The 14254-nt window shown below is 38.1% G+C and overlaps 2 protein-coding genes across 2 annotated transcripts; both read left to right on the top strand.

Annotated features, from left to right (window-relative positions):
• Positions 1 to 1835: 1835 nt before the first annotated feature.
• LOC149011910 (uncharacterized) lies at positions 1836 to 5007 on the top strand. The gene is made up of 4 exons (XM_089162795.1): positions 1836 to 2066; positions 2109 to 2575; positions 3534 to 3651; positions 3793 to 5007. The coding sequence occupies exons 1-4, from the start codon at positions 1836 to 1838 to the stop codon at positions 5005 to 5007; spliced, it is 2031 nt and encodes a 676-aa protein (XP_089018921.1).
• A 63-nt stretch (positions 5008 to 5070) lies between these two features.
• LOC149011909 (uncharacterized) lies at positions 5071 to 12496 on the top strand. Its single transcript, XM_089162794.1, has 2 exons — positions 5071 to 5480; positions 12355 to 12496. Exons 1-2 carry the CDS (start codon positions 5071 to 5073, stop codon positions 12494 to 12496), a joined length of 552 nt encoding a protein of 183 aa, XP_089018920.1.
• The last annotated feature ends 1758 nt before the right edge of the window (positions 12497 to 14254 follow it).

Raw genomic sequence — 14254 nt, 5'->3', positions numbered from 1 at the left:
TCTGTTAGGAATATGCAGGAGCTAATACCGTTTTCTGGAGATCGAAACCCACATTCTAACCCTATACCATCTTCCCCAACACCATCCGAAGACCCTTCAGCTGGAAGCGACAGTGATGAATCTGATGACAATCTCACCCTTGATGCATCTGATGAAGTTAGAATTCAGAAAGTTCAGGAAAATAATTTGGTGGGTTATGTTCTTGAAGGAAGACCGTTCAGATTACAGGCAGTCATTGAAGGTCTCGTTATGGCTTGGAACCCTACTCATAAGGTGGAAGTCACCTCTCTAGAAAATTGACAATTTCTATTTCATTTTCACCATGCTATGGATAAAGATAATGTTCTGCTTGAAGGTCCATGGTCTGTCGCTGGAAACTTGTTGATATTACAACCATGGAATAGCCATAGAAACTTTGATTTCTCAGTATGCAAGTTATGGGTTCAATTACATCAATTCCCTGTGGAACTTCAAGATCCTACGATTATTGGAAAGGCGGTGAAGAAAATTGGTAAACCTCTAAAAATTGTGATGATAGAGGGCTTACAATTTGGTCACAGAGTATGTTATATTCGGGCGAGAGTTTAGGTGAAAATTCTAAAACCTCTCCGGGCAACCATTCATATTACTGGGCAAATGGGAAACCAAGCGATAGTCTCTATAAAGTATGAAAAACTTCCATTATTCTGATGTTTTTGTGCTATGCTTGGCCATGAGGAACGTCGATGTAACAGGGAGTTTGAGATGTTTCAACAGCATCAGCGAGACCATGGTTGCAATAACGCCATGAGATGTATTGAGCTTCCCTCTCCGAAATGCCATCCAGATATTAGAAGCCCTTCTCCTGATATGTGTCTACAACAGAATGCAGTTCAAATCTTCGAAGACACTGAGTTTCTTCCTCCCTACGGTGAATATGATTCCGGTAGTGCTTAGGCTGCTGCAGATTCAGGTGTTAGGTCATCTCCTGCACCTGAAGGAGAACCGTTGGGGACGAAGCACTCTCGTACCCAGTCTGACAATTGCAGGTAGAGACCAGATGGCAGAGACGTGGAGCAGACAAATACGAAAATGGGTATGGCTGCTGGGAACATCAACTATCGTACACAAATGTCAGATCCTTTGGGTAACGTACCTGAATTTCATACCTTTTCAATTAATTCCCTTGATCCGAGAATCAATTTTGCCCTTGTCTTCTCTCCCATGTATTCAACTTCGTCAAACCTTCCATCTCAACTGAATCAAGAGTGGTCCCAACCTAACCACCCTTTACCAGAATTTGTCCCTTCAGGTCCCACTTTATCCATGCCACTTCCCTCACCTGTTTAAGATTTTTTAAACCGATGTCCTGAACACTCAACAATTGTTTTATCCCTTCTCCATCACATGGCCTACTGTAATATTAACCCAAATATATATTGAATCATCAGATGGTATTACTCACCCAACTGTTAAACTAGGATTGGTTGAACCGAAAACTTTTCCAACCCTCTTTTTTAATCTTGAACCAAATCCATCCGGTCCTACCAGTCAGATACCAACTCGATCTACCCTTAACTACACTTACTCATAACCTTTCTCAACTGTTGGACTGTCAATCTCTTATCACTGATATTCCTTTAAATTCTCCCCCTCAATGTCGAAAACCGCCTTCCGTAACCAAAACAGCTTTACGTATCTCAGGTCCATCAAAACCTATACCCAAAGGAAAGAAACCAAGACTCTACAAATGGTTGGTGGATCAAGGGAAAGTTAGCATTGTTGAGATGTTTAATGCTGAGAAGCTTTTTTAATGTCTGGACCCGTGGTGACTGGAGATCAGTCCCCGGGGAGCAATGAAAATCATCAGCTGGAATTGCCGTGGTTTAGGGAACCCACAGGCAATTCGAGCTCTTAAAAATTTCTCCAAGTATGAGAAAGCCAACATACTGTTTCTAATAGAAACAAAAAGCAATGGAAACAGAATGGAGTATATCAAGAGGAAGATAAATTATGATAGAGTTCTGTTGGTGGATTCGGTAGGTGCTTCTGGAGGTTTATCTATTTTGTGGCTAAATAATGTTCAGGTAACGTTATTAAGTTCCAACAACAGGGTTATTGATCTTTAGATTGCATCACAGAATGACAATTTTTTCCTAACATGTGTATATGGAGATCCAGTGAGGGAAAAACGTCAGGTTGTTTGGGACCAAATTACCCGGATAGGAGCTGCTCGTAATTCACCTTGGTTATGTGTAGGGGATTACAATTCTTATCTAGGATGGCATGAAAAGTCTGGAGGGGTCAGAAATGGAGAGAAGAATTTTCAGAATTTCAAAGATATGATTTTCAATTGTCGCTTGGTGGAACTGGAGGTTAAAGGCTGCTTATATACTTGGAACAATAGAAGAGGTGGAGCGGACAATATTCGAATCAAACTAGATCGAGCTTTTGTTAATGTTGAATGGAGAACTGCCCATGAAAATGCAACGGCTATGGTTAAGTCTATACCTTATTCTGATCATAATCCATTATGCATTGATACATGTGGTAGACCTCCCTCTGGTTCACGTCCCTTTCGCTTTGAACCTGCCTGGTTTCAACATCCACAATGTTTGGAAGTCATTGAAGATTCGTGGAAGTTACCACAGATTAACCGGTCCTATCATCATATCAAACAAAAAGGTGAGAATTGCAAATCTGCTCTTAAGAAATGGAATTCTAGTGTATTTTGAATAATTCAAGTGAATATTGCTACATTAAAAAACCAATTACAAGTCATTCAATGTAAAGATGATGGATCATATTCGGAAGAGGAAAAAAATCATTGGACTTTTGGAGGAAGAGATTTTACGGGAGGAAATCCTTTGGCACCAAAAATCCAGGATATCTTGGTTACAAAGTGGGATAAAAACTCCATATTTTTCCATTCTACTACCATTTGCAGGCGGCATAGGAACCGCATTGATAGACTTAAAAATTCTGAAGGGCAATGGACCAATTCGGAGTAGCAGCTGAGAGGGGTATTACTGGAACATTTTAGGAGGCTCTTACTTCACATGGAGTCAATCTAGAGGCTCAAAGGCAAACAATGAACTCAGTGAATTTGGTTGTTACTGATGAGGTAAACAATTTATTATGTAGTATACCTAGTCCCGAGGAAATTTTATCCAACCTGAAAAGTATGGGTCCTTTAAAATCACCTGGACCAGATGGGTATCCCCCATTATTCTTTCAGAAGGCTTGGCCCATTGTGAAGGATGATATCATCCAGTTTGTCTCTAGATTTTTTCAGTTTGGTGTTTTACCTGAGGAGCTGAATTGTACCTATATTTTCCTATTACCCAAGGTGGATAGCCCTGAATTACCGGACCAATTTTGCCCCATAAGCCTTTGTAGTGTGGTGGTGAAAATTGTCTCTAAAATTTGGCAAAAAGGCTAAAAACCCACCTCCCTCATATCATCTCACCTTCCCAATCAGCCTTTGTACCCGACCGTTTCATTTCCGACAATATTTTCATTGCACATGAGTTGTTTCATTACATTTGATGCAGGAAAAAGGGAAAAAAGAAACTATTGTCAATGAAAATAGATATGAGAAAGGCTTATGATTGTTTAGAATGGTCCTATATTGAGGTTACTCTTGCAAAACTGGGCTTTTGTGAGCAGTGGGTAAGCCTAGTAATGACCTTGATCAAATCAGTTTCTTATACTCTACTTGTAAATGGCATTGAAAGTGGGAAGTTTACTCCTTCTCGGGGTATTCTCCAAGGTAACCCATTGTCTCCTTTCATTTTCATTTTGTGTTCACAGGTTCTCAATTCTATTATCGGTGCAGCTAAAAGGGAAACGCTGGTGCATGGTGTGAGGGTGCAAAATCGGACACCTCCTATTTCCCATTTATTGTTTGCTGACGATTGCTTATTATTTGCTAAGGCAAAGCTATCAGAAATTGCTTGTTTGAAGGACTATTTAGACCTTTATTGTGGCACTTCAGGGCAAGAAATTAACTTGGCTAAATCAAGCCTTACCTTCAGCCCTAACTCTCCTAGCCGTATTATGAGGTGGTTTTTGAGAGTCTTGAAGGTGAAGTATGGTGCATGCCCATCGAAATATCTTGGACTCCGCACGGATTTTGGAACTTCTAAGAAAGACATCTTTATGGAATTAGCGGAGAAGTCAACTAAAAGAATTCAAGGATGGAAGTTCCGTTTCTTATCTTCAGCAGGTAGGGAAATTCTTATAAAATATGTGGTGAGTTCGGTCTCTTCCTATACTGCAGCACATTTTTCAATTCCATCATCAATTCATGATAAAATGAGGAAATCAATGTCAGATTTCTTTTGGGGGGAGGTGGAAGGCAAAAGGAAAATGCATTGGATATCATGGTCGCGACTATGTCGATCGAAGGAAAGAGGAGGATTGGGTTTCAGGGAACCAGTTCTTCATAATAAGGCCTTACTTGCTAAAGTAGCATGGCGTTTATGGATTGAACCCACTTCTTTATGGGCCCAATTCATTAAGGCTATTTATTTCCCTAATTCAAACTTTCTGGCAGCCCAAAACAGCACTAATCCTTCATGGGCCTGGAAAAGTTTAATGATAGGAAAAAAAGTTGTCCTTGATGGGCTTATTTGGAAAATTGGTAATGGGCTGAATATAGACATTTGGAATAGCAAATGGGTAAGCACTCTACCTTCTTTCAGCATCAGTACCCCACGACCTAACAACTGTTCAATATCTAAAGTAGCTGATCTATTTGATCCGGTGTCTAGATTGTGGAAGGTGGACTTATTAAGAAGTCTATTCACTGTAGTTGAAGTGTCAGAAATTGTGAAGATTAAATTGAATACCACTTCTATAGAGGATAAACTATATTGGGGAGGAGCCAAAGATGGGAGACTTACAATGAAAAGTGCATATCATTTTCGATCTAATCAAAGGGATGAAGCGGCAGCAAAGAATCCATCCTCATCTAAGATCCATGAGTGGGAGCTGGTGAAACCAACAACTTGGCACATGTTATAGAAGATCAAAACTCTACCAAAAGTTGTGAATGTTTTATGGAGAACATGCGCACAAGGACTTGCAATGGGAGATAGTATGATCAAGAGAAATATGGTTGTGGATCCAAGTTGCAGGCAATGTGGTATGGAGTGTGAATCAGCTGATCCTGTCCTCTTTGAATGTCAATTTGCTCGTGCAGTTTGGTTCGGCAGCAGCCTTTCCTTCCTTGTTCCAAGCAGTGAACCAAAAGTACATTTAATTCTTGAAGATTGGAACAAGAAATGCTTTACTTCCAAGGTACATCGGGCTGAAACCTTCACCTTATTTTCTTTCATTTGCTGGTCCATATGGTTGGCACGCAATGAGATGTTGTTTGGGACTGTTACCCTTTCACCAATGGAAGTAATTAGTAAAGCACAAGCTGCATTTAAAGAGTTCATGGAGGCATCTTCACAGCTGCATAATACACAAGGGCAATCAAATGTTTTCAGTCCGTTTGTGAAGTGGATTCCTCCAATAGCACATCATTTCAAGTTGAACACCGATGTCTCATTTATAGAAGATACTTCGGAGGGATAGGCTTCATCTTACGGGATCACTTGGGCTCTCCCATTTTTGTTGTTACTGACAAGCTGAGTATGAATTCAGATTTGATGGGGGGAAGCATTAGCAATCTGAGATGGCATGTGGAAGCTTATTCAAGATGGTTATGATAATGTCTTCATCGAGACCGATTACTCAAACTTAATGAGTTTTTTGGTGGATTCCAACTCCAACCCCCCTCTAGAAATCCATAGCATCATCGAGGATATTTGGTCTCTAAAGGAAAACTTTGTTCACATTTCTTTTGGGGATGTTTGTAGAGCTGCAAATAGTGTTGCAGATTCTCTATCACGGATTGCCTTGTCCATGGCATGTAGGACAATTTGGCATTGTTCCGACTCTTGGCTCCTGGATCTTTGTAATCAGAATGTCTTGTGTAATCCATGCCCCTCTTTTGAATGAAATTACTCTTTACCAAAAAAATATATTTATTATCTTGTGACTATGTCTTCTATTTTTCAATATCTTTGAATGGTGATATGAGATGGATGAGATTGAATGGATTGAGTTTTACTTGTTGAATCCTAAATTATTGATATAAAAATATATGGATGATATTGAATTAAATTTCTCCTTTTATTTTATGTTGCTTACTAGGGTTGTGGGTTCACCAATTGCCATAATGACCTTATGTGATTGCCTAGATTTTGATTGGGGAATGGGGAATATGCCATTTTGGCGTTTCTGTCATTAGACAGCAGTGGATCTAGTATGGGACGCATTCATATGGTGCCCTAGGCGCTTTCCCTGATTATTGATTGACATACCTAGGGCATGTCTATAAATGTTTGGTTAGGTGACCTCATGAGTACTACTATCCTTTCGGTAGGGGTATTAAAGCCGGATAACTCGTGATGTTAGTGGTTAGGTCCTATGTGCCAAACAGGCCCACTATCCTCATAGAGATGTAGGGTTGCATATAATAAATAAGGGCTCCTAGGCGCTCAAGACCGGTAACCAACCCGTGAGAGGACATGGAGAGCATCATGTCCATTATATGTGGATGACCGTTGGGTTAAGAAATGGGATCCAACAGATGCCTCCCGTTGAGGATTTCATTCATAGGTGAAAAAAGATACTGAACCGAGTTAGTTGGTGTCATAGGGGAAGTATTCGAACCATATGTAGTATGAGATCGTATGACTTTGCATTGGGCCTAGAATTATCCTTGACACGTGCCAGATCTTATATCAATGGTGATATGAGAGAGTGGTGACCTAATCCCCAACCATGGCTTGGCAGGACTTTACTCAACAACCACGGAAAACCCAACAGACGTGTTTGAGTGCCGTGAGGGAAGAGTGACTGAGACCTCCCAAAGAAGACTGGTGTATGACTTAATTCGTGTCTACCATAAAGACTTCATGATAGAGTTAGGAGCATAATATCATAATCACTCATATTTGCAATTAATTACACTATCGATATTCATGTTTTATATATAGTGTGAAATCTTGTGAATGAATGCATGATATGATATTAAGTTGACATCACTGAGTTCTGTTGAACTCATTCCTTTTATATGTCTTTTTCAATTAGAATATACTGCAGGTTATGAGGACTCTTTCCAAGTGGCAGATTCGTCGCCGACAGACTTTCTCGAGGGAGCAACTAAAGAATGTGTAGACTCGCATGGAGCTTCATGCCAGTATTAAGACCATTATTATGGAGTTGGTTTCCATTAGAGAATTATTTTGGTTTTCTTTCAAAACTCTAATGTATAGCTTTTGATTTGAAGTAATGGATGATTGTAACCATTATTTTGGTTTTGATAATTTTATATTTGAAACTTGATTTATTTTTGTCCGTTTGATTTTGCTATATCATATATTGTGCGGAATTATCATTGAACCTAGATCTTACGGTGTATCACCCCCACGAGTATTCGGATATGACCGGATCCGGCTGGATGGAGTATTCTGAAATCCGTCTCTCTTTTGGGTGGGTTTTAAGTTTGATATGCAAATGAAGCACTTCTGGATTGAATAAATATTTATTTAATTTAAACAAACTTAGTACATTCAATTACACATTCATACTTAGTACTTCTAATTGTCCCTTACCGATAATAGAATGATTATTTGATCTTTGATTCATGCTCAATTTTTATGATAGTCTATATTAACTACTAGTGATAATACAATGATTCAAACAATATTTAATATAAAACTATAAAACAGGTTGTAAAATGGTTTGTAAAGGGTTGCGATTTAGATTTGGACTCTACGAGCTCTGCTACCCTCAGCCTAAACATAACCCATTAAGGTTCGGTTTGAGGCAATTCACGCTATAACAAGGCAGTGTGTTTCAATTTTAACGATTCAAGCTGCAAATTGACATCCTTACAGCGTCGGGGAGAAGATACAACAATTAACAGAATCCACAAAAGATCAGCTGCTGTGAGTTAGTCAATGAATGCTTCCAATATGTGATCGTATTACCATCGCTCTGTCAGACCTTAACGTTACATCTGCTCCTTTTTTCACTCTTTTTCTTTTATACATTTTTCTCATTTACTCTCCCTACCTCCACGTATCTCTATTCGCTTTTTTTTTTTTTTCCTCAGCTTTTCCACCCATTTCAGACTTTTTTCCTCTACTTCTCTTCCATTTCTTCCATATACACGTACAAAAATGAAGATTATGAATTATGACAATGGGTCAAGGACTTTGATTGTGTCAAGAAAAAGAGGAGAGAAGAAGAAGAAGCCCAAATGGTCAGACCAGTCAATGGCCTAAGGATATGAGCTGAATCAACCCATGACTTTCATGGGCTATTAAAATCATCCCATATGTTATGATCTTCAAGGGCTAGACATAAGCCCTAGTATAATCTAATATGAACGGAAACTTGAAAAAATTCATTGAAGCCAATAAGACATAAGCCCAAGTATAATCTTATATGAATGGAAACTTGAAAAATTCATCAAAGCCAATAAAAGAGGCCGTAATTAGAAAATAAGGAAACCATTGTCAAGAGTTAGGTAGTGATTTAGTCAAAATTAAGTGGGTGCTAGCTAGTGTGCTGGTGCATTTAACATCTATGTCATTATATTGGCTATATAAAGAAACTTAAACAAGAGAGTTGGGTACCTCACTCATCAAATGAAATCAATGGTTGGTTTGCAAGCCATTCTTCTTTATGGAAAAACCTTATGATTGATCAAGGTAGGTTGGTGTTTGATCCAATTGATTTACCTTGTGGCATGAAGCCAATGTGTTACTTTGTTCCCCTTATTGCTTTCCTTCCTGTCATATTGTTCCCCCTCACTTCTCCATCTAGCAACAAGCCTATCTAATTATTAATCTTCTATTTAGAGTATGAGTTCTAGATTTGATAGATTAATATAAGACAAAGTTCAAACATGAAACAAAACTGAAAACCTAGAGTGATGTCACAATGGCAAACTTAGAATAACACTAGAACAATAGGGACACAACTATACTTCAAAGCAAGGGTAGGACTATTAATTAGAATTAAGCTAGGCTGAAGTAAACTAATTAAGATACATACCCTGAGAATCTAAAAACTAGTGCAGGGGCAAATCTAATGAGTAACCAATAATGTAGATAAACTTATTATTAGATGGAGAAGAGGGAATAATATGTCAGAAATAAAAGAGCCATAAGGATAACAAAATAACACCCGAGCTTTACACCACAAGGCAGATCAATTGGATAGAACACCAACCTACCTTGAGTAAACATAAGATCCCTTCATAAAGAAAAATGACTTGGAAAGCAACTATTGATTACAATTGATGACTGAGGTACTCCTCCCTCTTACATAAATCCCTTTATATAGCCAATCTAAAGGCATAAAAACTAAATACACAAACAAATACTAGCTAACACCCAATATTGACTCAATCACTACCTCACAAAGGAAAGCTCCATTTGACAATGGGTTCCGTATTTTCAAACTACAGCCCCTTTTATTGATTTTGATGAACTTCTCAAAGTTCCCATTCACACTAACCTACACGTGGACTTAGGTCTAACCCATGAAGATCATATGTGGGCTGACTTTGGCCCACCAAAATAGTCCTAGCCCATCAAAGCCAAGGACTGATTTGGGTTTTTTTTTTTTCTAGCATGTATTCAAGCCTACATCAGCAAGTCACTATGAAACAGGAGGAAACATTAATGCTAAACATTCTATGAGTGCATTTTTTTTTATTCTCCATTTTCCTTTTCACATAATTTGTATGTTTGTTTAATCATGGTTATTGTGCATTATTCAAACTTAGTGTATTATGCTTTACTAATACTTGTTTATATTATGATGTTCTCTATTATTCACTTCTAAGAAGACTGGGTCACTTTTGGATCTATGACTCAACTGTGTTCTATGGTTATGATTATCCGAAAACTTTGGGATCTAATACCACTCTGTAACATCCCCAAACCGGTACCCTAACCGCAATACTCGAAGGTGTGATCCACAAGCCCCATGGTCAAATTTAGGGCGATCATTTACCCACATTGTACAACAACACTATCACGAGCAACGAATAATCAAAGTGTAAATATAATAAGAAACTAATCAAAGAATGATCTCAAAATAAATCTCAAAGTATAGTCACAGTATAATCAAAGTCCGGAATAAAATGAGAGCAATTAAAGATCAAATATAGAGTATACCAGAAAATAACTCTATATAGGTCAAAAGCAGAAGAGTACATCAAAACTCTAAAGTAACTCTAAGCTATTACAACTGGATAAAAGTATAAAGAATAAAGACTAAGGAGTCAAAAATCAATCTAAGTCTAATCATACATCTCCTTCAACTCAAGTAAAGTATGATGGTATTCATATACTCTCATATCCAAAAATGGATGCACTAGCTCCAAGATAGGACTAATCCTGGTACGCTTCACAACCGCACTAGGAATATTCACCATTATCTTCATAACAACCAACACCTTGCATAGAGTACCAGTCACTCGCCGTGGCTTCGTATCTTGGTTCTCGAAGTTATCAGTACCTGCAATAGATTCTAAAAGCATAACCCCTGAAGGGTGAGCTCAACATAACTAAGCAAGTAGTTCAATCACAATAAAGAGCTACAAGTAGTTCAGAACAAACATAATGCAACGATATGAAACAATGAATGCAAGTATGCTTCTAACTCTATATATGTTGGTCTCTCGTGACAGACACACATTAAGATAGAACAACCATACTCCTCTGGGTAGGTTTCATTCACTCTTCCCTCATGGCTCTAAAGCATGTTTTTTTTGGTTCTCTGCAGTAATTGGATCATGCATCCTTCTCAGACAACCCATGGCTGGGGTTTTGATCAACACTATTACTCACCACCAATTGTATGAGTATTGGAGCATGTTAGGGTTATTCCTATCCCAATGTAAGTCATCTACTAAGTCACATCTACTTGAAGTCGGATACCTTCATTCTGTGCACTGGACAGTCCATTTCTGTATGATAGCCTCCCTTCTGTGCCTAGGCAGTCCGTTCCGGTATCGAACTCCTTAGAGTCACCGTCTCCATCTCGGATACATAGACTCTTAATCCTATTAGTCATCCACATACAATAAACGGGAAGCTCTCATTTCCTCTCATGGGTCGGTTACCGGTCTTTTACCGGTCTTGAGGGCCCATGAGCCCAGGCTTATCATATGCATCCCTACCAATGAATGACCCCCACAATGTGGTTTACATCCTCTCATGGGTTGATTACTGGTCTTGAGAAATCCCCATTGCTGCCATGGGTCACTCGGCCTCAATACCCCTTTTAAGAGGATAAGAGATGACAGGGTTTCCTAGCCAAATATATTTTAACAAAACCTAGGTATGTCAACCAGTAGAGACCAAATGGACATCTGTCTCGTACGAGACGACACTCAGTCTAGACAAAAAGGAAATCCGTTTTCTACATTAACGAACCCAAAACTCCCACAAAGACAGGATTCATGATTTCGTCATCTCAAATAAAAAATTTCATGAAAGAATCTAAGAAACATAATATTAATTAAAAAAAATTCATGGATTAACAATTCATGCACATTATTATGATCCTCCCATTTGGATTCAATAAAAAATCAAATCAACAGATGATTTAGGATTTCAATTAAACCCTGGATCCTCCCATTGGATCCAATCCAAAATAAATTCAACAGAACACCTAGTTAATCAAACGATAAAAATAAAGAATTATTATAGAAAATGACACTGATGCCAATTGTTGGATCCATAATGATTTATATTATTCCTATAATAATTAAAGCATGTATAATATATACAATCAATGGAAGCGTAGATGAATAAATACCTTTAGTGTTCTCGTTGTAGGTTCACATTTCTTTCATTTCCTTGAATGTTTCAGAGCCTTTCACTCTTTGGAATCATTCGCTTGAGTGTATGTGGAACAACCTCAAACCCAAATATTGTATGTAATGGCTACGGGGACCCAATAAGTTATTTATAATATAAAACCCTAACCTTAACCACTTCAAGGTCAGTAATACCCTGACTAAATACCCTTAATGAATATTTGCCCAAATAATGGATCAGTGTTAAGCCCACAACCCAACACTCTATGTCATCTTCTTGGCTTTCACTGTGATTACTATCTGCGGAGGCTTCTTGTTAGTTGCTTCTTAGCTCATTCGTTTTGACTTTCTTGTTGAAGCCGAGCATTAGCAGACTTTGAGCTTCCATTAAGGTTTCTCCTTCAAAATGGCTTCCCTTCCTATATTTTCTATTCCATATGTCGATGTTGGTGATTTCTCTTGTCCATTAACAGGTACTGTCTGGGCGAATACCCTCGACAGCAACCTCAGTTACAGGACCTGTATGGAGCCACTCCTTGTGCAATGTGGGTATCATCCCAAGCTCTTGGTTCTTTGACGAATTTCCCTCGTTATGAGCAACAGCAAGCTTCATAAAGGGCAAGAACCAAATTTTTGTGTAAAAAGACATTTGATGGTACATGCAAGAAAAATGTCGTTAATTATTTGGTTGAACCTCTATATATGGCTGTCTTTTGATTTGATTTGCTTCGAGTACCATTGATGATGCCGAGTTGGAGAAACCATTCTAATTTTATTTTTCAAAATTAGTTATCTAAAAATACTTGGATATTAATCCTACAAAACGCTTCATTGTTTTGTATAGTAAAAGGTTGAACTCCCACATTTTCTTTTTTTCGGCATCTCCAGACATACATTTGATAGCTGACCAAATCTTTCATTTTGGCTATTTACACGGAGAGAAGAGTATTAAAGAAGGAAAAGGAACTTGTGGTTGGGTCGCAAGTATACCATGTATCTGCACCTGTTGAAACATACAGATGATACGGACTCAATATCGACCACCACTTTCCTATTATTCAGGAAGTCAGGAGTTACGAGTCCAAGTAAAATCCTTATTATCAACACGGAACCCTCCCTTTTCTCATAGATAACTAATCTGGATCTTGGAGTATTTTCTTTTGGTTGGTCGACAAAGTGCAGGCAAGAACTTAGACATTTGTATGTAGAAGCACGGGGTAATGTGGAACTCTTCATAAGGTGCCTCTCTCTCTCTCTCTCTTGTTCTTCTTTATCTCTCAGAAACCGTGTGGGATTCGAGCTGCTAGACCAGGCTATTTTATGAAATTCATTCTAATTTTCCTGTAGGGCACCTGAATGTAATCTACTTACCATGGATTTCCAATTGTTTTCCTGCAATCATATACAAATGGTTCTCATACAAGAGCCTGGTCATGACTCAGAAAATTCTCAAGGTCTTGTTATCTTGAGCAGGATTGAGGTTTTATAGTGTCAAGCGATCCAGAATAAAGTTTTTAAGAAAATGTTTCATGAGATATTGAAGTAAACAGTAGGTGACCACCAGAAAAATGTTGAAACTTTCCATGAATGAAAAACCTAGTTGTCACCTAAGCTTATTATGAAAATGCTTTGATTTAATTTCATGAGCAAATTATATAGCCCCCTGAGTTTGCAAACTATTACATATATGTCCTTTTAAATGTATTATATTACAAATGTCCTTTTGTTTCTAATACCATTAGTTTTAAAATGAAAGAAGCATATTTATTCTTTCTGAATCAGTCATGGTTGTTCTTCACCCTTCACTCTTCTTTTTCTTTTTTTTTTCCTTTTTTTTTTTTTTTTTTTTTTTTTTTTTTTTTTTTTTGTTGCTAAAAAAGGGGGGAAATTGCATTAAGAAAACTTATATTTGCAAAAGATTGATCCTTACCTTCTTTCTCTCATCCTTTAATTCTATATATATATATATATAATTGGGGGAGGGGGTTTAAAGGGTCATTTGTATTAAAAGCAAAAAATACTACAACAATCGGAGTCTGAACCTAAGACATCTAGAAGTGTCTAAATGTAGTTCACCCCCTATAGTTGCTATCCACGGAGAATTGATCTCAGAATTCCTTTGCCTGGCTGCACAATGTGCCAAAAAATCAACAGCCCTATTGGTCTCTCTCTATCTCAATGAGTAATCTTCCATTCAATGGTTGAAAGGAAAGACTGAAGGCCTCTCCACGCTGGAGTATGATCCACAGAATTTTCCTTTGTTGTATTAGCACAACCATAACCACTGAATCACATTCAATTCACATCTTCTGAACCTCCAACCTTTTCGCCCATCCTACACTATGAATGAAAAGCCTGCATTTCAGCAACAAA

Source organism: Hakea prostrata, chromosome 7 (genome assembly GCF_041222555.1).
Source record: "Hakea prostrata isolate BN-2017 chromosome 7, UWA_Hpros_2, whole genome shotgun sequence".
NCBI lineage: Eukaryota > Viridiplantae > Streptophyta > Magnoliopsida > Proteales > Proteaceae > Hakea > Hakea prostrata.
The sequence above is the reverse complement of the archived record's forward strand: the minus strand, read 5'-3'. Positions and strand labels throughout refer to the sequence as shown.

Excerpts from the sequence above, each read along its gene's own strand:
- LOC149011910 (XM_089162795.1), top strand. The coding sequence starts at position 1,836 with ATGAAAATCATCAGCTGGAATTGCCGTGGTTTAGGGAACCCACAGGCA. Across the intron at positions 2,576-3,533 it reads TTTCGCTTTGAACCTGCCTG|GAAAAAGGGAAAAAAGAAAC; the intron begins GTTTCAACATCC and ends CATTTGATGCAG. Across the intron at positions 3,652-3,792 it reads TGGGCTTTTGTGAGCAGTGG|GTTCTCAATTCTATTATCGG; the intron begins GTAAGCCTAGTA and ends TTGTGTTCACAG.
- LOC149011909 (XM_089162794.1), top strand. The coding sequence starts at position 5,071 with ATGGGAGATAGTATGATCAAGAGAAATATGGTTGTGGATCCAAGTTGC. Across the intron at positions 5,481-12,354 it reads CAATCAAATGTTTTCAGTCC|GTACTGTCTGGGCGAATACC; the intron begins GTTTGTGAAGTG and ends GTCCATTAACAG.